Source organism: Scleropages formosus, chromosome 5 (genome assembly GCF_900964775.1).
Source record: "Scleropages formosus chromosome 5, fSclFor1.1, whole genome shotgun sequence".
Taxonomy (NCBI): domain Eukaryota; kingdom Metazoa; phylum Chordata; class Actinopteri; order Osteoglossiformes; family Osteoglossidae; genus Scleropages; species Scleropages formosus.
Window position 1 is genome coordinate 20,023,298 of NC_041810.1, and position 22,502 is coordinate 20,045,799.

The 22,502-nt window shown below is 43.0% G+C and overlaps 1 protein-coding gene across 2 annotated transcripts in view; it reads right to left on the reverse strand.

Moving 5' to 3' along the window:
* Nucleotides 1-439: 439 nt before the first annotated feature.
* LOC108935983 (tetraspanin-9) overlaps nt 440-22,502 on the reverse strand; it is a 98,417-nt gene continuing 76,354 nt past the window's right edge. For both annotated transcript variants that reach the window (XM_018754997.2, XM_029252076.1), the window contains 6 exons: nt 14,808-14,999; nt 13,509-13,583; nt 6,241-6,342; nt 5,908-6,039; nt 5,324-5,407; nt 440-3,827 (listed from right to left, as the gene is read on the reverse strand). In XM_018754997.2, coding sequence (XP_018610513.1) covers nt 3,756-3,827; nt 5,324-5,407; nt 5,908-6,039; nt 6,241-6,342; nt 13,509-13,583; nt 14,808-14,999 — 657 coding nt within the window. In that variant the 3' untranslated portion in view covers nt 440-3,755. The remainder of the gene's footprint in view (nt 3,828-5,323; nt 5,408-5,907; nt 6,040-6,240; nt 6,343-13,508; nt 13,584-14,807; nt 15,000-22,502) is intronic.

Consider the following 22,502-nt stretch of genomic DNA (forward strand, 5'->3'; position numbering starts at 1 on the left):
ACACACTTCTATTGTGAACAGCAGGATTAACTGGAGGGAAATGAGTAAACAGCATTAAAATCTTAACATTCCTTGAAAGTGAATAAATACACAATATCAGGGGATGTTGTGATACACTTTGCTTTATTAAAAAAGTAATGAATAACCAAATTAATTAGACTATTTTTAATGTTCATCATTAATTAAATACACAAGAAATATAGTTTCATCGCAGTCAAGCCTGATGGAAAAAGTTTATACAAAAAAGCCAAACAAGGACTCACCTTTCTCTTCTCCCATTTCTAAACCCCTGGAATACAGTTCAAATGTACTCGGAAAGGAAACTTTAAAACACTAACTTCAAACTTGTAACAACCTTACCAGCTTTAAGCACAAACAAAGTGTGGTGTTCCAGATCTGAAACTTTCCCTTTCTGAATAGAATCTATAAAATGTTTTTCTTTTTTTTTTTTTTAAAACTATAAGGTCAAATAATATCAAAATGAATAAGTGATACTAATAGACAATAGTTGGAGCTGATGCTTGCTAAATTTAAAAATACCAAAGTAAAAGAAACATTAGAAAAGAAATCCAGAAAGGGGTACAAAATGTGTCACGCTCATATCCAAGAAGGAAATTCATAATCTATCAAGTCAATGGACCTTCTCAAAAATCAGACAAGCATGAGGCTTATTCACATTTCTGTACTCATATTTCAAGGTCTTTACTTGGGAGGAAGAACTTGCGTTGTTATAATGTATCAGAGTATTTATAAAGGAACCAAAAAAAGGTGAGGGGAGGTTTGCACCACACCGACACCTTATCCTGAAACATACACTTTAAAGAAGGCAGCTGAATTATTATAAAAGTAACAGGAAAAGTAACAGATGTTCTGTTGATTAATGTACACTGGACTTACCCTGTATTTCTGAATTAAAAACAAAAAAAATATATAATATATATATAATAATTGCGGCAGGTGCACATGAAATACATATGTTTGTAAGTATGGTGATTCAGTGCGCGAGCTGTTTGCGCACAGGTTCGAATCTGGAACAATCTGTGTGGATTTTGCATGTTCTCCCTGTGTCCCTGTGGGTTTGCTCTAGATGCTCGTGTTTCTTCCCACAGTCCAAGGACAAATGTTTCAGATGGGAACTCTAAATAGCCTGCAATATGTGAACGTGGGAGGTACTATGTGTGCGTGCTTTCCCTGCAAGGGACATCCGTCCAGGGTCTACATGGACTAGCCCTGTGCTTCTGGAATAGGCTCCAGACCACCACTATCCTGACTTAGGAAAACGGTTACTGAAAGTGAGTGAAAGGTACAAATGAAGACCAAGTTTATCCAAAATGGACTTTTCATCATTCATACTTGCACCCAGAGATTCATACATGTATTTTCTACAACATTTTTAACATGAATGGGTCAAAAAAGCAAGCAGCAAACTTGGGGACCACTGTGTTCCGTATGTGTGAGTGATGAACGACACTGTCGATAGACCAATGCCAGTAAACAACGATGCTGGGAAATTTGCTTGAACCACAATCTACAGGTAGTGTTAACATAAAAAAATGACCTATTTCATCCTCATACTGACAATTACTGGGCCCATTTTGGACCTTTTTTTGTGCGGCCTCTTGGACTAAATATTATTCCAAATTATGTGTCAGGAATATATGCTATTACAATCCATTAAAACAATATGTACGTATAAGCTTACATTCTCACATCAAACATCTTCAAAAAGATTTTAAAGAAAGCTCTCTGGCTTTCTGTTCCGCAAACTATTTTTTTTTTGCTTCATCATATTCTATGGATAACATTGCAAGGCTGTTGAGTTCATCTAGGAGCAGGTTTGACCTTAGATAACATTCGATCAATTTTAATTTGGAAAAGCTGCTTTCCCTTGACAGCAGTGTGACTGGTATTGTCAAAAAATATGAGCACAGCAATATATATTTGGAAATCCAATAGCTCTCTCAGTCAAAGCAAGGAATTCCAGGATTTCCAAAGGCCCCCCTCCCCCAGCCTCTTGGAGGTGGTATCCTCTGAGCAGGGCCTCCAGTGGGTATGGGGCTCTATTAGGACTAACAGGATCAGTTGATGTACGGTTGGCCCTGCCTACAGGGAAGTGTGACACCACAGCCGGACCCTCCACAGAATGACCCGACCGGACTTCAGACGTCCCTCCGCAGAGCCAGCTGTCCACCTCCCATTGGTGATGTCAGCCACGGGCAGGCAGATGAACACTGTAAACCTCCAACACTAAATGAGCAGAAAAGCCAATGGGAGCGAAACGTACACCTTAAATGTTGACTTCCCCCACGAGGCTAAAGATTGGAGCCAACTTTTTGAAAGAACCTAAATACGCGTGGGGACGTTGACTGTACCATCAACATAACTGCTGACACGCCTACTTATCTAAAAGTGACTTCCAGGAGGTTCCTCCTCCCCCGGCAACACGGATTCCCTTTGCTTTGTTACGTCCAGGCAGCGAACCACCACGGTTGCAGATTAATTTGGTACATCGACCGAATCCGTTCATCTCTGTCTGAGCTGTCAGTGGAGTAATGAGGGATGAGAACCTCCCCAGCTGAGTCCTCCAGGAGCTTGGCTGAGCTCAGCTGTTTGACATTTTCACTGCTTAGCAAACATATTTAGCACGTTTCCCAATTTCCAAAGGACTCCTCAGATTGCTACTTCCTCTGCGCATCAGCAGACCCCCTCTTGGGTACGTTCACAACCGCAGTTTCAGGTATGATCGAATGTGGTACTTCCTGCCCTGCACCTGCTAAGCAGACTAATGGTGGTGAAGCCCTGGAACCCAGGTTGGAAGAAACTTCTGGAGACCGCTACCTCAAAAGAGCATTGCCTTGTTTGTTGGCACCCCCCGTGGACCTTTCTGGAAGCAGCAGGCAGCCTGTGACACCAGCCTGTATCTCTCGTCCTCTGATCTGTGTCTGGTGTACCTACTACAGTGGGTGGAGCAACACTGGATGGAAATGGGCAGGAATGTTACAGCTGTTCAGTTGTGTTAGAGACTATCCAAACCATCGAGGGGGAAAAAAAGCAATGAAAACAACGAAAGAACAAAAACAAAATCAGCGGTGCAAAGCGACCCGGAAAGACGGCGGCCCTGTTGTCTGAGACAGTCGACCGTGGAGGTCTGATAAATGAGGAACATCACCTGTTTGCACTGAACATCTCATGTGAGCCCTAACAAACACAATATGACCCGATACAAACACTGCTTACAGAAGTCTATGCCTTTTACATTTATATAAGAGCGTTATCCTCGGATAACTTAAAAAAAAATAATAAGAATACAATAACTGACGTGCCTTTTAACCCAGGGAGAGAGCTGTCATTACCAGTCATCCCCAGCTGGACCCATTGCCCTCAGCGGTGTTAGAACATCACAGCTCTCAGCACGGCTTTCTGGTCCTACGGGTCAGACTTGTGCTTTAGAGCCACGGGGCATCCGGGCCGTTGGATTTGCTTCCTGCAGCGTCAGTCCCAGGAAACAGGAAACCCATTCGAAAGGTGAGGGAAAACAGCCAAGCACCACTCCGCGCCTTTCTGACCCACTTCTCTTTGGCAAATTAAACTGAGAATAGAGATGGACGGTGACGGGTTGAGGGCGACAGGTGAGTCCGTGGGGGTTCGCGGGAGCGACAGGTGCACGCCTCGCGGTGCCCACGTCGACATGCTAGGATATGTAGTCTTCCGGAGTGTATCCCACAGGGCCATGGGGTCCGCAGTGCCAGGACTCGCTAGGCGTTGTACTTCTTGCCTGTTCTGTGAATCTGCTGGAAGAGCGTCATGGAAAAAGCCATTCCCAGGAGCTGAAAAAGAAGATATTTCCAGATTCACATTCTGGATTGACTCTGCATTTGAGGTCAGTTACACCTGTGTTTCTAAAACGTCACTTTAGGCACTACCCAAGAATCAAGTTCTTGGTTAAGTCCAACAGGACTTTCCCATATGTACACATCGGGAATGCTGTCCAAGAACTTTTCCACAGATCAGCTGGACGTTCCACAGAACACCTGGCTGTACAAGCTGCTCTCCACTCCGTCAACGTCAACGGCTCCTACAACATGATTCCATTTGTTCTGTTCATTTCCATGACTGGAACTGTGGTGTTGTTCTTTGGGTCTTTTTGAGACTAAGGCAAAGCATGGAATTAAAGGCCTGGAGAGTTCTGGCCTGGAAGGTACTGCAGACCATTACCCATTTCTGACCTATGCTAGAACTTGCACCTGCACATCTGGAACCAGGGATTAGGCCAAAGGAGTGCGTGCGCGCACGGACTGACTCACACATGGTGCACCTCCACAATCTGGAATGGTTCATTGCAGGCGAAGGACTAAAGCCCCTGGGGTTAATCGCTCTAACGCTCTGATTCTTAACTAAAGCATCGCTAATGCAGTAGCCCCACCCCCCGACAGCCACACAGCGGGGCCCTGATCCCGTCTGCTGCTGGGAACATACCCAAAGTACCTCGGTGGGGTTCTCCCTTGTTTCCAATTACCCCCCGCAGTCCAGACACACTCCAAGACACTGGACTCTTCCTCTAAGAGTTATACCCTACAGGCCACCGGGGCAGTAAGAGCACTAATGCTTTTAAATGATTAACTACTGACACAGATCTCCACTGCATTTTAACACAAAGGCTACGCAAGGGCAAAACACCCTTTTCTAATGGAATTAAAAAAGTGACACTTTCCTCACTCAGGAGGAGATTTCTGCTGCCATCTCCACTGGGAGGAACATTTAGTTTCCGGGTTAATTTTTTTAAAATTTTTATTGGATTTATTATTTAGCTGATGCTTTTCTGCAAGGTGACTTAGTGTTAACCTACGTACAACTATTTACCCATTGCTACTCTCTACTGATGCTGATGAAGGCGTCCTGCCGAAACGCACACGTCCTAGTAAGAAATTTCTAAACATTCTGGTAGGCTTGTGTGTGCACTCCCATCTTTGCTTTAATTTTTACTGGAGTAATTCAGGGTAAGGGCCTTGCTCAAGAGTACTACAGCAGGAGATGGGATTGGAACCCAGGCAGCAGTTCTACTCACAATGCCTCGTGGCACCCTGCAAGTTGTTGTCTCCAGCAGGGATTTAGCTCCCCCGTTTTGGGTACATCCGCACTTCACCTATACCTATGTCCCACCCCGGGGATGACACTTTCAGTGCAGACCTTTCTCATTTATCTGCAGATCTCACCCACAGCATCACGAGCTGGCATTTTCTGAAGAGCCAACCAGCTCCGCAATTCACTTTCATGACTGGGAGCGGCGACCAAAACGAGTGAATGAACCCCCCCCCCCCCTCACCTGTACCACCAGGATGCACATTGCGATAGTTCCTAGGAGGTGCTTATTCTCGTCAAGCCATTCTTCCACCTTCTCATAGCAGCCCTGCGGGTGCGGGGAAATCGAAGGGGAGTTGAGCAGGGGAACCCGTTACAGCAAACGCAGTGAATAACGACATTCTGGTCTTAAATTGAGGCACGCAACCGATGTCGATATTTTAAACCCTTGAAACTTTAAATATAGCTGAATAAAATGAACTATAATCAGCATTAACTGAAAGTATGTAGGACACATGCATACATACACACACACACACACAGCAAAGGTCTGTTACTATAAATGGAAGCTTTATCAACTTCCACACATTAAAGGGTGTATTTTGGGTGTATTTTTAATAAAGTAATTACTGGGAAAAGTATTATTGGGAACTACTGTAGGAAAGGTAATCATGGAGTATTTCTACATCACATTAACGTTTCCTTTCGAATCTCATGCCGCGTCCGCTGATCCACACGCCGTGGCCAAACGGAGCAGCGTGCGAGAGCGGGGCATCCGGCATTGAGCTGAGTGTGCGGCGGGTTACGTGTGCGGTAGCAGACACTCACTCGAGTCCAGAACATGTTGGTAGCATTGCGGCCGCACTCCGTGTAGTGCTCCTGGCAGCAGCGGTCCGGCACCACACTCTCCTGAAGAGCCTCATGCCAGTCTGTGTACCCTGTCACCCCGCAACACTTCCACTGCGCGCCCACGCAAACACACACACACACACACACACACACACACACACACACACACACACATACACACACACAGAGTAAAAAGATGTCACATGCAGGTCCAAGGAAATGCATCTCTAAAGCAGTTCAGTGAACTCTACTTTTCACACATAGGATGAGTACAAGCCCCTCATGGCTTTAACCCCCCGCTAAGACACTCACTTCAGCCTGGATGATGTTCCATGCGTTCTTCAGCCCTAGATTGTTCTTTGTGTTGTACAGAGCCAGTCCGTTCTTCAGGTCCTGCTTTGCATTCTCACTGACCTGTCACACATCACCAGGAGAATATCTCGGGTCACTGCTGAAAAGTCCACCTTGAGCTGTAAACACTGTGGACGTGAGTTGGATTAACCAGGTCCTACAGGCCTACCCTGTCTGGGTGTGTTCTGCTGTGATCTAGCAGCGGGTGCAGAAAAAACAGGTTGCTTCCCCTTTTTCCGGACAAAAATTTTAGGAAATAGAACAAACGAGCGAACAAGCGAGCAAACAGAAATTAAAAATAAACGGGAAACATTCAGATCGTCTAAACTTTACTCAAACACTAGTAGCACAAGGAGTCAAGGTATTCATATTTTTGGCACTCCCAAGGAGTTGTTACAGCCCTGTGAAGAAGCACATATTATATGTAATATTATGGGCCCCTAAGTGGAAAGAAATGCAAGAAAAGGGAAAACCTTCTATTGGCCCAACTGCTCCCTCATGACTCCAGCATTACATTTACATTTATTCATTTAGCAGACGCCTTTCACCAAAGCGACGCACATCTCAGCGGAAATACAATTTATGCATTACATTAAAAGAAAGAGACATGGCTGCAGACGTGATTCTTAAGTAAACCTAGTTTGTTCGTTTACACTTGATGCACCGATGTTCATCGCTCGGGTAGGTGCATAAAATGCAGGATAGATGGATCCTGATAACCTTCCATTACACTTTTGATGCCTACTAGGGAGGTTCATGTGGAGACAGGGTTCCCCGGCACATGAGGAGGAAACCTAAATGAACCACAGACCACACCAAATGCAAAATCAAGCAGTCAAAGCAGTTATTAGAGCTGCCGGGAAAGGGGACAGTTGGTCGGAGGTTCGAACTCCAGGTGCTGCCTGTTGTTGCACCCTTGAGAAACGCATTTAGTCAGAACCGCCCCAGGGCAAACATATTAGGGCCACGGGAGAAAATTTCCCACTGAGCCACAACAAGAGGCGGAAGTCGAAATGGAGCAGACACAGCAGGGTGTGAGAACTTCAGTAAAACTTTGTTACAAGTGTACTGTTTTTCTGGGACAAGAGCGCACCGAGAAGATTTCGGGAATACAACAGTGTTTATTCTCACCTGTTTCCAAATCACTTCACCCCTATCTCCTATGTGCTCAATAAACATGTGCTATGTTCTGTTCAATAATTTAAAAAAAAAAAAACCCTTATATACAGCTACTCGTGTGATGTATACTGGTTTATAGCGTGGTATGAGACAAATTGACTGCGCTCGTGAATCACGTGTCTGCCTCCAAACCTCTCTTTCTGTTGGAGTGGTGCACTCTTTGGAGTGAGATCTACGTTGCTTTGGAGAAAAGCGTCTGCTATATCAATAAATGTAAATGTATTCTGGAACTCATGAGATGGGTGAGATGTTGGGAGAAGAGAATTAGAACTGGTTCTTCTGCATCTCACTCCAAGGGTGAGTCCTTCTCACTGCCAAGCGGTACATTGAATAGGGGAGTCATGACAACTAGATGTTTTCAGTGGCCACTAAGTGTGTGTATTCGGGTGGCATGGTAACCATTATAGTACGCTGGTATAGGTGTGTGTGTGTGTGTGTGTGTGAGAGAGAGAGAGACAGAGATATCCCACATATGGTAATGCATCACGCTGTGTTCTACATACTGTAGGTGTGTGGTGCTCTGTCTTCCCGCATGCTGCACTTTATCGCAAATTTTCAACTTCTCACACACCTACACTTTCAGCTACTGATTAGAATGTTTTCAAAGAAAGCCGCGCTGGGACTGTTCATATTTCCTTTGGCCGAAAGCCAGAAGAATAATCAGAAGAGATAAATATTCAACAGACGGCGAGGAAGGATATAAGATTTGAGGGCAGTGGAGCTTTCCGCGTACCTGCTGAACTACGGCGTGCTGCGGCAGATCGAACGCTTAACTTAGAGATGGGAACAATTAGGAGACGAAAGGACGCCATAAACATGTCCAGCGTGAACAAAACGTACGGTGATCTCAGCAAAGCGAAATCCAATATGTCTATAACCAGAGGCTGTGTCTTCAAGCACAGTCCAGCACAGCCCATCTGGGTTATGAAGGCTTTTGAAGGTCTCGAGGACATGGTCTGCACTTTCAACTAATTTTTTTGTCAGCCAACATTCATCAAAATGTTGAGTCCCCTGCAACGGTCCTTTCAGCTTGACATTTTCAGAACCCTTTTTAGCCTGGTTTTGCTTGAACTGTTCAGCACTGATTGAGATTCTCATTAAATATATTGTACTATTCAAACATTGTTAAAGGAAGAAATGATCATTTACTTTGCGCTTTTCTCTGAACTGACTTGCAGTGTTAGGTTTGTATACTGAGCTACTTAATGATTTACCCATTTACAGAGCAGGGTAAGTTTTACTGGATCAGTTTAGGGGAAGTACCTTCTGGAGGGTACTATAGCTGGATTCAAATAGAGGTCGTTTTAGTGGAAGGCAGTCGCTCCAACCACTCTGCCATCTACTGGCTCTAAACCGAATGTGTTGCCTGTGTTCATATGTGTTATGTGTTTTTAAATTAACCATGTTATATCAGCACGTTGTATAATTTGAGTTCAGAAAGAAATGTTCTTCATTACTTTTCAGCATTTTTATATCTTTTTGCCACATAAAAGGCAGAAACTAATCATTACCTCAATATAACCTTTAATGACTGCACTTACATTTAGAATTAATTATTTTTAATGTATTCAAATTTCTAAGTGGAAGCACACCTTCAAAAGTTTGACAGCATCTGGACTGTAAATGTAACAGGAAAAAACATCAGTTCAGCACAGCCAAAAAAAAAAAAAAAAGTGAGTGCTCAAATTATGTACAGCTTAATGTGTTCTGATCAATTTTACTTATTTAATAATCTCCTCAATCAAAGATCACTAATTAAAAGTTTCTCTAGAACAAAAACCGGAAAGATGAGCGGTCGCTCGTGACAAGGGTTCGAAGCATTGTTTCCTACACATTATATCCTTTACAGGTTCTTTAGCTTTAGGGTGATTCCACAGAAGATATACTCACTGCCAACACCATGATAAGTTTAAACGGGAGGGGAGATGAAGAATTAATTTCATGCGGTTTCATCTAAACAATACATATCCTGAAGGGTGTAACGAGAAACCTAAAAACAATTTCTAAGGACGAAGAGTCATGAGTAATGTAATAATGCAGGATGAGGTCCTTAACCACAAGGTAAAGTGAAGCAGGAGAAGCATAAAGGCAGGAGAGGCTCGAGAGACATCAGCCTCTATCAGTTACTGTAACCTCAGGAGTTCCATAAGGTTCTGCCCCGGTTTTGGCCCAACGTCACCCGCAAATCCCAGAAGCCATAAAACCACACTAAGTGCTTACCATGAGTTACCTTTATTCGGATTTCGAGTTTTGCTTTTTTAAAAGCCAGGCCAAACACAAGGCCGGCACCAAAAATAGCAGTGGTAATGGCTGATATTATGCCCCTCTGCTCAGACAAATGGATATAACAGATTTCTTTAATATCTTAATCTGAGATTATTTCATTGCAGCCTTTGACAGCAACAAAAGATATGTATCGTTTACGCGACACAGGAATATGGCGAGTGCATTAATTCTCCTACAATCCCAAAGCCTGCTTGGTGTAAACAACATGTATCCTAACTGTTCAGTGTTATTATCATCAGGACACGGTGCAGTGTGTAGTTCCAACCCCCTATTTTCCTGTTCCGGGGACGCAGTCTGCTCACATACCGGAGCCTCAAGGCGTTCGGCGACAAAGCCCAACATCAGAGCTTGCCTCAGACAGTCACCGGCAGGGCTTCTCAGATGGCCCAGAAGCCCTCAGGCTGCCCCTGCTGAGTCCTGCAATCATGTCACTTTTCTTCACATCATATAGCCCACACGGTGGGTCGGTAAGACGGCGCTATTTGCTATGCTGATGGATCCAAAAAGGAATGTTCTACAGCTGCATGAGCGGTCAGTGGTGTTACAACAAAGTGCCCATGGAATTGGCAATAAACAAGGCAAAAATGACAGTCCAGTATTTTAAAAAAAAAAAAAAAAAAAAAAAAAAAAAAAAAGGGGGAAAATAAAATCCAAAAATTATACGATAACTCTCCTGGCATGCTCACAACGGAAGTGAAAATGTAACAGTGTAAACCAAGTCGTGCTAATGTGAAATCGGGAATTAAAAAAATCTTCCGCAGCCCACCACCTGTTCCCACTACTGAGTTCCTCACGGATTGTCTATAGAGCTCAGCCAAAGCGTGGAGGACCAATTAACCAACTGAAGGCTACAGGTGGAGAACAAGTCGAGAGGATCTGGGAGTATGCAGATAAAACTAAACAGGCGCAATATGTAAATGGTGCTGCATGACATTCGGATGGTTCTGAAATTACACTCTAGCCAGACCTTCCCTCATCTCATAATGCTGTACAGACTTTCCTTGCTTTACAACAGTAATTCCTTCCTTAAAAACCCTCTGGAAGGTGAAGTCTCACGAATAGTAATAAGAGGGCAGCTGGTAGTGTAGTGGTTAGAGCTGCTGCCTTTGCACCCGAAGGACTCATGTTCGAATCCCACCTACAAATACCAAGGTACTTACCCTAAATTGCTTCAGTAAAATTACCCAGCTGTATAAATGGATAAAATAATTGTTAAGTACCTTGACATTGCAAACCGTTTTGGAGAAAAACATTAGCAAAATAAATAAACGTAATAACCATAATAAATCAAAAAGGTAATTACCATCAGTTTCAACGGTAAAAACTGTGTTGCTGAGCTCCACAGCTGATAGACATTCATGCTGAAATATTAACACAACGGTAATTTTCCTTCATTAATTACTCCGTAACACTGTATGACTAACTGCATTCGTTCACCTCTTTCTTGGCTATTATGTATCATACATCTCAAACAAAACATACATTTGATAATCAATTTTTACGTATTAACCTTTAAAGCATAAAGAACAGTGAAGAGAAAAGAAATCGATGGAGAGAATGAAAGTACGTGGTTGGACAGTCCAGTTGGGGCCATAGTCTCTAAGATTATAACGTGATACCGGGTAAACAAAGGCTAAAGGGGGTGAGAACTTAACACAGCAGGAACCAAACTATAATTGAGAAGAGGACCCCATGGTGGCTCTGGACTCATGCAGCTCTTGGGAAGTATGAGAAACTCAAACCGTGCCCTCGTAAATGCGAAGAACGCCTTACGTGAAACTCCGCTTAAAGCTGAATTCTCACAACCCCAAAGCACGCATTTCAGGGTACGACTGTGGCGTTGAGACGAAGAAAGAGCTGAACGTGTTACGTTCCAGCTTCAACAGTACAGTTCATCTATCACATACCACAGTATAAACCAGTATATATATATATATATATATATATATATATATATATATATATATATATATATATTACAGGAGTAACTGCATAAAGGCTTTTCCATTATTCAGCAAATTGTTATTAAAAATGATTAAACATACTGTAACATTTGAATGTGAAACTGTGATTTCTAACACTGAGATATTGTAGTCGTCCTCCTCCTCCCCCCTGTAAACCAGTGCCTGAGTTCATACAGCAGCAGGCTGGGAGTTCACTTGCCTTTCTGCAGAACCCATGGCAAGTGGGTTAGAGGAAATGGTGTAAAACGTGGTATAAGTTCCCCACACCCCATGTTTAGCGGAAGACAGCATTACATTGTTTACTCTTATTTCATTGTAGCCGCCCTGCAGTAGTAGGGAGGGGGGCAACTGTTTGGGGCAATGCCACCATAATTACTGCTATATGAATAATGCAAGAACCTCAGAGCGCTCCCTTGCTCCACACTCGCTCACGGCATTAGCATGCATCTCAGGTCCCATGGACCTCCGAGTGGAAGCGCCTGCTTTCTGCCCACTCAATCGCACCTGACTGCCGGCAACCGCCACAGTCTTTATTGTTGTTGTCGTCGATTTGTTTTGGCTTACGGGCTGAAGGAACACGTAAAGCTCCTTGGAATGGGGGCATCGCGTCAAGGCTGGATCTCGTCAGCAGTCCTTTGACCTGGCCATCTGCTCTTGTCAGATGGTCGACCACAGTGACAAAAGACCAGCGGTGCATGAGGAAGGGTGGAAAAAACATGTGCGCGCACGCGCGCACACACACACACACACACACACACACACTTTGAGTGTCCTTACTGCCGAAGCTGCAGTGGTTGCTGGGGAGAAGACGCTATCTTCCATTGAAAGGTATCAAAATAAGGCTGACTATGGTACCCTTCTTGAAGGCATGGATTCAGAATAACAATAATTACAATTAATTATGAGACATCCAATGTTTGATCCAAAAACGCATTGAAAAACTGAAGAATCGGATTAACAAAAAACACAGACACGATATTTTGGCGGTTCTCAGACACACTGTAGAGTTAAGGCACCTTCAGAAACAGAAAAAAAAAACGGTAATATGTGATCGCTGGAATCGATGACGCGTTTATAAGCAGAACACAGGGAAACAAGGCATCCACTCAGTCAGCAGGTAGTGGCAACCTTACATTTCAGTGGCATCTAAGGATTAATGAAAAGTAAAGTCCATCTCATTTGCATTATTGGCATTTTGTGCCCAATGGGGCTTAACGGAATGCAAACGCACCCTCATTTGAGGCAAAGGACACCTTGCAATGCTCTAGGAAAATCTATTTGTTTTGGCGAAAGCGCACGGTTCCACTTACATTTAAATTTTAATTTAATGATTTAGCGCAGGCTTTTCACCAAAGCAAAGTACAGCTCAGAGTAAAGAAAAGTGTGTTTTGCCAACAGATGGTGATACAGATGAAGACACGTGATTCTCAAAGTACAGTCACTTAGCCCAACACTACTATTTAACCAGCATACATTAAAAGTGAAGCTCTGTGTGTGTGTGTGTGTGTGTGTGTATTTTAAAAAATGATGTTGTGCAAGTTTACGGTGGAATGAGATCACGAGAGAAGCAAGTCCGAAATACGTGTTTTGAAACCTGTCAGAAGGATTCAGTCACTCTGAGGGACAGAGGGATATCATTCCACCACCATGCAAGTGGATCCAGAACCGTCAGGCTTTTGATCTCGGACCTCTCTTGTAGGCCACAAAACTACCCTAGCCTTTTCCCACATCCTAGGAACGCACATTGTCAAGAAAATACTACAACGGTGATTGATATGCATGAGATTTAAAAGCACTTACCTTGTCAGTGTATGCAAAGAACAAAATCAGTAAAATCAGCTCTGCCAGGAGAATAATCATCAACACAATGAAGAACTGTGAAAGAAAGCAAAGAAGTGGTGTGTGAAGGGGGGCGAGAGGAAGAGAGTCTTATTCAAAGAAAGGAGACGGAGGACAATTCTCTTCCCTTCTACATGAATTACTTATGCACAGCACTGTTCTCTGCTTGTTCCTCTTTCCTTCATCATACGTTTAAAGTACATTCTTAGACCACATTCGACACGTTCACTGCACTAAAATGCTGCCACAATGACAATTTGTTCTTTTTTCAGTTGGGAGCATTCAGAGAGATTTGGTAATGCCTTGTTTACCAGGGTAGAACAACAGTAAGAACAGTGTGTAAATTGGAAACTTGCTCTGTGACTAAAGACAGAGATAGCATAAGGAGGCTAAAAATTAAAATTTCACATTCTTGAAGAACAGCTGCTGCTTTTCTCTTCCACTAACAACGAGAACCTAAATTAATTATGTATAGTATATATACAGTACAGTAAACGTAGACTTTCCATGATTATTATTTGTTTAATTCGGCTAATTGTGTTTACTGGCCAATTCCAGACACGATGTATGGACGGATCTTCAAACATCAGCATGTCCACCATCATAACACGTTTCAAATGTGAAGCCAGAGCCTGACGCTGTCCAAACAAGTATAATTCATACAAATGTTATTTCCGTTGATTACATGCGATGACTTCACAGTGGTCCCTGCGGAAAACTGCATTGTTCATAATTTACCGCAATAACCAAGCAGCCTGGTCCACATTTAGCTCTCAAGGCTCACAAGACAGTGCAGGATACTTGTACTTCTGGAAGATGGTTCATATCCTTAATGTCTAAACAGGATCTTTGTGCGCTACGGTCAGGAAACCGGACTCTACTGCTGCTTAAACTCAAGTATTAAAAAAAATGTTTGGCAGGATCTTGAGCGTTTTGACAAGTTACTGGTTGAGTTTTGAGCAAAGATGAAAGAGTGCCATCTGGAAGGACTCAGCATTTCATTTAGACTGTAACAGAACAATTTATGCAGCACTAAAGGACACTTTGGACTATTTATTCCAGTTAAGATCTGACCTCATGCTTCAGAGAAGAAGCAGGGATGTGACTATTGGCAACTCAAAAGCGGGGGCTCTTGTTTGACTTCCCTCCCCTCTCCGCTCACACTTCATTATCGCAATGAGCTTATTAGCCTGGTCTCACTACTTTCCCCAAGCAAGGAATTGTGGGAAAGGCAAGAGTGAGAAGAAGCGAGGCACTCACACCGAGGAGCAGGCACTTGTTTTCCTTGATGGCGCCCAGGCAGCCGAGGAAGCTGGTCACCATGACGATGGCGCCGATGGCGATGACCAGGTTGGCGGCGGAGAGCGACGGGAAGGAGGGTGAGAAGGTGGCAAAGTTGCCCTGTGACACGGAGAGCCAGATGCCCACGCCCAGCAGACCGCATCCGCACAGCTGGAGGACAGAGGAAGAGATACAAACACGTTTCCACCTGAAGCAGAATTTCACAGCAGGAACACTTCAAAACTTGTCCACAATCACACTGCTGGAGGAGGACAGGAGAGGACATGGGACATGCTTACAGGACCGAAAAATTAATCAATCCGGTACTCAGACTTTCATTTCTAAAGAGATAAAGGAGTCCATGGACACACTTTGTATACGACAAAGATATTTCTTATTAGATACATACAGATCATAAAATGAAATTTTTGTATTTTTTATGCAATTTATAACATGCATGTGAACATTATATGTGCACAGAACACAAGCTTACGCTTTAATTGAAAACAGTGAAAACTAAAATTATTTTTGTGACTGAAGTTTGCTAAAGGAACAAACCTATATATTATAGATATAAACTATGTACTGTGTATGTAGATCGACATCTGATTTAATAGAAAATGTCACGTACAAAGCAGCAACATTTCACAGGGCACCGATGTGTCATACCATCTTTATCATATATACCATGTTTCCATTATATATAAGGCAGATCTTAAATTTTTTAATAAAAAAACTTTTATGATTAAGCAAGATTTAAAAAAAATAAAAAAAAAAAAACACTACAATTTATTTTTCCCAATAGTAGTTGCAAACCTTATCCCCCTCCAAATTTCGGCACACCACGGTGATGGCCTGGGTGCAGTCTTGCATGTGGAAAATACCAGGCGGATATGAGCAAAAATTCATGTATGCAGCTTGTAGTTGCAAAGCTCAAGGGAGAGGAGACCACCGGAAGAGACAAATGAGGACAAGAGACATGCAACGCTGTTTCTGTTGGGAGTTTTAAAGGCAGAGATCTAAATAAGTCTCAGACAAGGACTTGTAAATATGACATAACTTACAAAAAACACTGAAACTTTCATGAAAGGATTTCAGAATGGGCATCTGATGCCGCGTTATTTATTGAAAGACCTTTTTCCCAGTACTGATGGTTGTGGAGTCATTACTTTAATGGTATGAAGCAGAATCATGTCTGGTGCCACACACACACACACACACACACACACACACACACACACACACACACACACACTGAAGGACAGATATAAAGCAAGAGCGCCGTTTGCGATGAACTCTGGTCATTCACATGGCTTATGACCCCGATGTGTGAAAAGGGATGTTTTCACAAGCCCTCACCCATCGTTCCCAGCAGACACAGACCCATCAATCACACCCTGAGGCCAAACACATTTCTGCTAATTAGTTGGAGCAATTAAAGTCCATTAAGGCAGCAAAAGCTCCATTGGAGGTTATTCTTGATATCACAAGGGACGTCCAGTGCTCGACAGAGGCCTGCATTAGAGGAGCCATTAGGAGACAAACAGGCGCTGAAATACAGCTGTATGTTGATATCAGCGGAGGGCCGACTGAGGGTGTCCAGCCTCTCGATAGTGTTATTTTCCCCAGGGAATGCTTTAATATGAAAGACAGGGTGATCCCTTGGGGCGGAGGCTGATTCCACCATGACCAAGGAGCTCAGAGAGACAACACCTTTGTCTGAATAAATACGCCAAGCGTGGAGCAATCGGGGACGACATTCCTCATCTGCCCAAGGGGGTGAAAGGCTCAAGGAAAATTCGTTGAGATCAAGAAAATCACACACTGATAAGGCACAGGCAAACACACCGACGACCTGGATTATTTTAAGCATAAAAATAAATTAAGTCAAAGTCATTCCCACCAGTCCACTCCAGCCGAAGGTCGGGACCTTAACTTGTTCTTCAAGAAGAGCAAATGGAATGAAAAAATAATTGTGCACTAAGCGCATTGGCTAATTGGAGCGAATTATCACAATTAGACTGAGCACCACGGAGCCCACGGCGGGACTTTTAATGGACAAACTGCCTCTGTGCACAGCATGCAAACAGCAAGACCAGAGACAACTACTTATCTCATTCTTGACAGTTTTGTAGTGTGAAGGATCCAGTAAAGGGATTATGGGGGACCTTAATGATCATGATGGTTTCTCATCCGTACATCAGCAGAACACACTCTCTCTCTGTCACTCACACACTATGGGGGAACCTGAACAGCATGTCTTTGGACTGTGGGAGGAAACCAGAGCACCCAGAGGAAAGCCGCTCAGACACGAGTAGAACATGCAAACTCCACACAGACTGAGCAGGGATCAAATCCATGTCCTCTCCTGCCACCATGCTGCCCGACAGGAAGATTCAATAGAGAGTAGGGTAGAGATTCAATAGGCAATAGGGGGATTCAACAATCCTTGAACACCTGAACTACGGTATGAACTATAAACTGCCGCTAGCAAGGTTTGTCAGATATTGTCCTCTCTTAGCATCACTTCTGAAGATATTCAGAGAGCGGTTGTGTGTGGTTGCATAAGTTCAGGGTCACTGTAAGTAGTATACCTAGCAGTGTAAGTCACCTTAGTGAATAAGGTGTGAGCTGATAACACTACATAGAGTTCACTGGAAGTCGCTTTGGAGAAAAGTACCTGCTAAATAAATAAATGTAAATGTAATGTATGTATTGCCAAAAACCAGGGGAAACTCTGGAATCCTGGTTAGCAACGATCTTCTAATTCAGGGGGTGTGTGAGCCTGGATAGGGAAAAAAAATCCCATCTTTCACTAACCTCTAATTGAAATTATGTAGGCAATAATATTTTCATAACTGTATTTCAATATAATAATTTTTCCTATTTTCCTCATTTTCTCCTATGCATTTTACTTTATGTTTAAACACATTATTCTGAGAAGGGGCCCACAGGCTTCACCAGACTGCAAAAAGGTCCACAGCATAAAAAGGTTAAGAACCTATGTTCTAATCCAAAGATTCAGTACAATGACTTGCTAAGGTTTCTAGCCAAATACTTATGCACATAAACTTCAGAATTCCTGCAAGCAGTCAAAAAGGACCACTTGGACATCTCACAAGCTTCATCTGGAAGGGCACTGTAGTGAAGAACGTTGTTGGAGAAAGACAGCAGAGTGATGATATCCTTCCAACCTCAAGGGCTAGGCTACACTGATATCCCTCAGTTCCTCTACAGATCAGGTGCTGTAAAATCTTTGTTGGAGCTATAATTAATAAAAAAAAATACTTTGAGACATTTAACATTTTATTCTGTCCACAAGCTCCTGTTCAATGCAGATTATTAAGCGATTCATCTCATAAACATGTGCAACATCCCTCATCTTCGTACAACTGCAAACATGGAGGAAAAACCCGACACAAGCTTGCGGGGGTCTCTTCCTCCTGTTCTGTTTGTCTCACCATCACCTAGATGTCAGACAAGCTTTCGCTCATCGACACAGTGAAATTTTAAATTGGGGGAAAAACGCAATAGAAAATGCACAAACTGGAAAAATTTTGTATCTTTGAAAATTTGCAACTCAAACATTAATAACACAAGACCTACAGAGGGGACACACTGAAAAGTATGGAGGTCAGACCCACTCTGCTACATGCGAGTTCCCTAGTGCGCAGGGCTTCGCTGTGCTTTATATCTTGCCATGGGCTTCGTCCCAGTGTGTCACCCATGACAGACTAAGAACCTGGTGTTCCCTACCACCATCTACCTGATCCCTTAGTGCCCTCAGCCTGTAGGCTCCAATCAGAATAACCCCATTGTCGAGTGTACTGGGACATCTCGCACCCCATTCCACCGGAGCCGTCACTCTCTATCGGTTATCAAGTCTTCAGACCCAAACTGATCCTCACTAAACCCCTGATCTCCTTAAGAAGTCTGCTAATCTTCCAACAGCACCACCAAGGCTGTTTCTCCACTGCGCTCCCTGCTATACATCTCCATTGGTACGGAGACGTGAAGCCCCTAATGTTTACAGTTCACTCCAGTTGTTTACCTGTGTGTAAAATATGTATATATATTCACACACATTGCTGCTTGAAAGTATGTGAACCCCTCGTGTCCCTTGGTTTTATGATGAAATGGTTATTTAATGAGAATCAGGTGTGTAATGGGCAATTCCATATGTTGCTTTAGAGGAAATCGTGTGCGTAGTAGAAGCGCACACCTAATGCAGGTGAAAAAAATAGTTGCATTGGTTAAATCAAGAAGGTAAGTAGAATCAGGGGTGAAAATCACAGCAATTCATTAATTATACACATTTAAGACCTAACATTTAAATTTAAGTTTATTTTAATATCTTGTACACAAACAATGGCCATCCCTATGGGGTTCACATACTTTCAAGCAGCACTGTGTGTGTGCACATGTGTGCGTATATATTCACTATATGCAGTGAAGGACTTGGCAGAGGGGCACTTCAGAGAGGAAACAGGATCAAGCAAGAAGTGCCTGCAATACATGATCCTGGCAGACAGGACAAAGTGCAGCAGCTCACAGAGTTCCCGCTGGCTCTCTTCCCATGTGTGTTTTTATCCCAACTTCCTGACTGAACAACACTTAACAGTGAAATGTTCATAGGTATTGGGCTGTTCCTGCTGTATCTGAAACTGACAAACACACTGATAGACACTGATCTCTGTTATTTTGGTCTCCTGATATTCCATTTGTCTCGTATCCAATGAGTTTATTAATATCACTTATTGTTCATCAGTCCAAATTGTCATTTATATGATCTGGCAAATGAAATACTAACTAATAAAACATCACATCCTTTCCTTTACAGTGAAAGGCAAACTGGGCTCCAGTTTCAGAAATACTGATGACTGTGGGAACAGGTTTCAAACCTGCAACCTCCTGGTTAGAGAGTTTACAAAGCAGCTCCTACACACTGCCTATGACGAAATGTCTCTCATTCAGAAAGCAAAACGAATGACGAAGGAGGGAAATAAATATATCTCCTGGAAACGTTTTAAAACACACCTTACTTATAAGGTAACACTGCACAACTATAATCCATAGTAAAATAGACTTTTCATGCCCCATCACTGGCTCTCAATGTATAACAAGTGTCCTGGATTACAGGGAAATGTTCAAAAACATCACAAGGCCAACGTGATGCTGAACCGTTTGAATGCTGGTCGTCAAAACCTTTGGCAGAGAATCGAGAAAAAAAAGCGCCCATCAAAGACAATACAGAAAAAAAACCATAATTGCCAATAAGCACTAATAATTTCTGATCACAAAAAGGGTTAGAACATGAGACATGGAGGCCAAGAAGGAGAGAGTTGACTGGATTTCTTTTCTCATTGCTGGCAGGACCCAGACCCATTCTGGTACACCATATGCTTGTGATGCAAGGCCAACATCCCTCCAACTGGACCTGCTATAACGCAATTACACCACGGGGGGGTGAGAAGCAGTGATGCAAAATTTGGAGCAACACCAGTGGTGCGCAATGGACTCTGTTCGCTGGGCTTTCAAAAAGATCTTACAGGTTCCCAGTACTTTTAGTTACTGAGAAAAAAAATGCAAAAATCGTTCGCATTCACCAACAGATGGCAAGTGCTAAATTAGGACAGATAATGGCAGCGATAATAACGTACAGTCAGAGATATGACCAAAAGTTTAAGTAAGCTGTGTTGCTAGAACAAGACCAAAATAAGAGCAGTTTTATACTCCTAAAATACTAGGCTAGTTTTAGACAGTGAAGTTCATTTGCATAGATACCCAGCATGCCATGTTACATCTTGGACCTGACAACCCCTAGTGCCACCATGACTGTAACTAGTATGTCAGTTAATGGCAGAGCAAAGTGACACCAGTAGCCCTCCTTATAGGCAGTCCAGGTGGTGTCAGCATCCTTGGTGGACTAACTTAAGGACAGTGTGTTGAACCAGACACCCTTGGTGGGCTGGTGATCCATTCTGATCTGAGAGAGAGAGAGAGAGAAAAAAAAAAAAAAAAAAAAAAAAAACTTAACATCAAATCTTAATTGTCTTTGTTTATTTAGAGTGTTTGGTTAATTGCATTTGTATTGTTTACATGTTCTACCACAATGTCAAATAGGGGAGACGTGATGGGAAAAGAAAGACACCCGAAGAACAGTTGGTAAGGTGTAGAGGAACACCCTGGGAAAAAGGCCAGGGGACCACCCCTCTTGTGCGGTGGAGTTGCCGGGTAAGTTTCTGTTAATTATTTATTGCTTTAGCCTTGGGGTATGTTTCCAGCGTCTTTAGATTCTGTCATGCAGAGTTTATATTAGTTGGTCTTATTGATTTTATTTGCATTTATTTTTGATCTTTTGGTATCGGAATGATAATTTTTAGAATTTATTTATTTATTGAATAAAGATTTTAAAGGGTAGAAATGATGAACGGAGAGACTTTACCTGTCGAGCTGGACAGTGTGTGGTACCAGACACTTTTAGTGTTCTGGCAATCCATTCTGATCCGTGGAAAAGGAAGGAAAAAAAAACTCAACATCAATCTGTGGACGACTCTACAGAGATGAGATCTGTCCCAGCTGCCACAAACAGTTTCCATGTCTCCCTGACATGACCAACAACAGAGGGTGTCTAATGAATGGCCCAATAGCTGCATGCAGAGTGCCGATTCATGTAACGTGACCTGCAAGAACATTTGTCAAATTATAATATATAAACCATAAATACTACAACTTCTATCGAATCACAGGATAATACAGTTTTAAGAAACTTTTTAACACGACAGACAGGTCCAGCAACCTTGGGCTTGGACGACGAATTATGGCTTCTGCGGACTCCAGTTCTAGTACTTATTGGACACATCCACACAAGTCCTCTGTCCCCACATTAGGCTGCTCAGGAGGGGTAGACAGTCACTGGTACTCGGACCTCCAGAGGTTCATTTTTCTCCCTTTGGCTGCGATTGGGAGTTTTTTTGTTTTCCTCTCCACTGTTGCCCATTGGCTTCCTCTGTTTTTGATTAGATGTCTTATAACTGTAATTTTGTATTATTTTCAATAACCTTGTTTAGTAGCCTAACTTTAGTTCAGTGCTGTGTCACTAGTGAGAAGTTCAGAATTTTATAAAAAGAAATTTAATTGTAGGCAGACACACACTTAACACAAAACGTAACTAATTAAATTACCATGAAATAACATTTTAATTTAGATATTTAAGATTCAGTATGGCATTATGATTTTTACACGTGTGAGCCTTGGACCAAAAAAGTTGATCTACACCCCCTTTGGATTTGGGAGGTGGGGTCAGCTGAAACAGTGCCGTACGTGGAATTGGACGACTTTGCAAATTCCTGCCTGTCCAGTGGGATCCCTTCAATCATCAGCGGAGTAAAGGGTGTTTTCCTTCTCTGATGAAAACACAAGGTACACAGTGTCACACGCCCTGCAGACGGCATTTCAGGCCAGGGTTCGAGGACTCTTAACGATGTAGGGAAGTCGCACTCACAGGAGCTGGCCCAGAGAGCTCGAAAGAGGAAACGCACTGCATCCTCCTTGACATGCAGCAGACCCCTCCGGGAGCGGCGCCGACTCCTGAGCAAGCGTTTATGCTAATGACGCGCACTCCCGCTTGCTGCACTGGTGTGACTGTATCGCAGATCAAACCTAAACATGGCA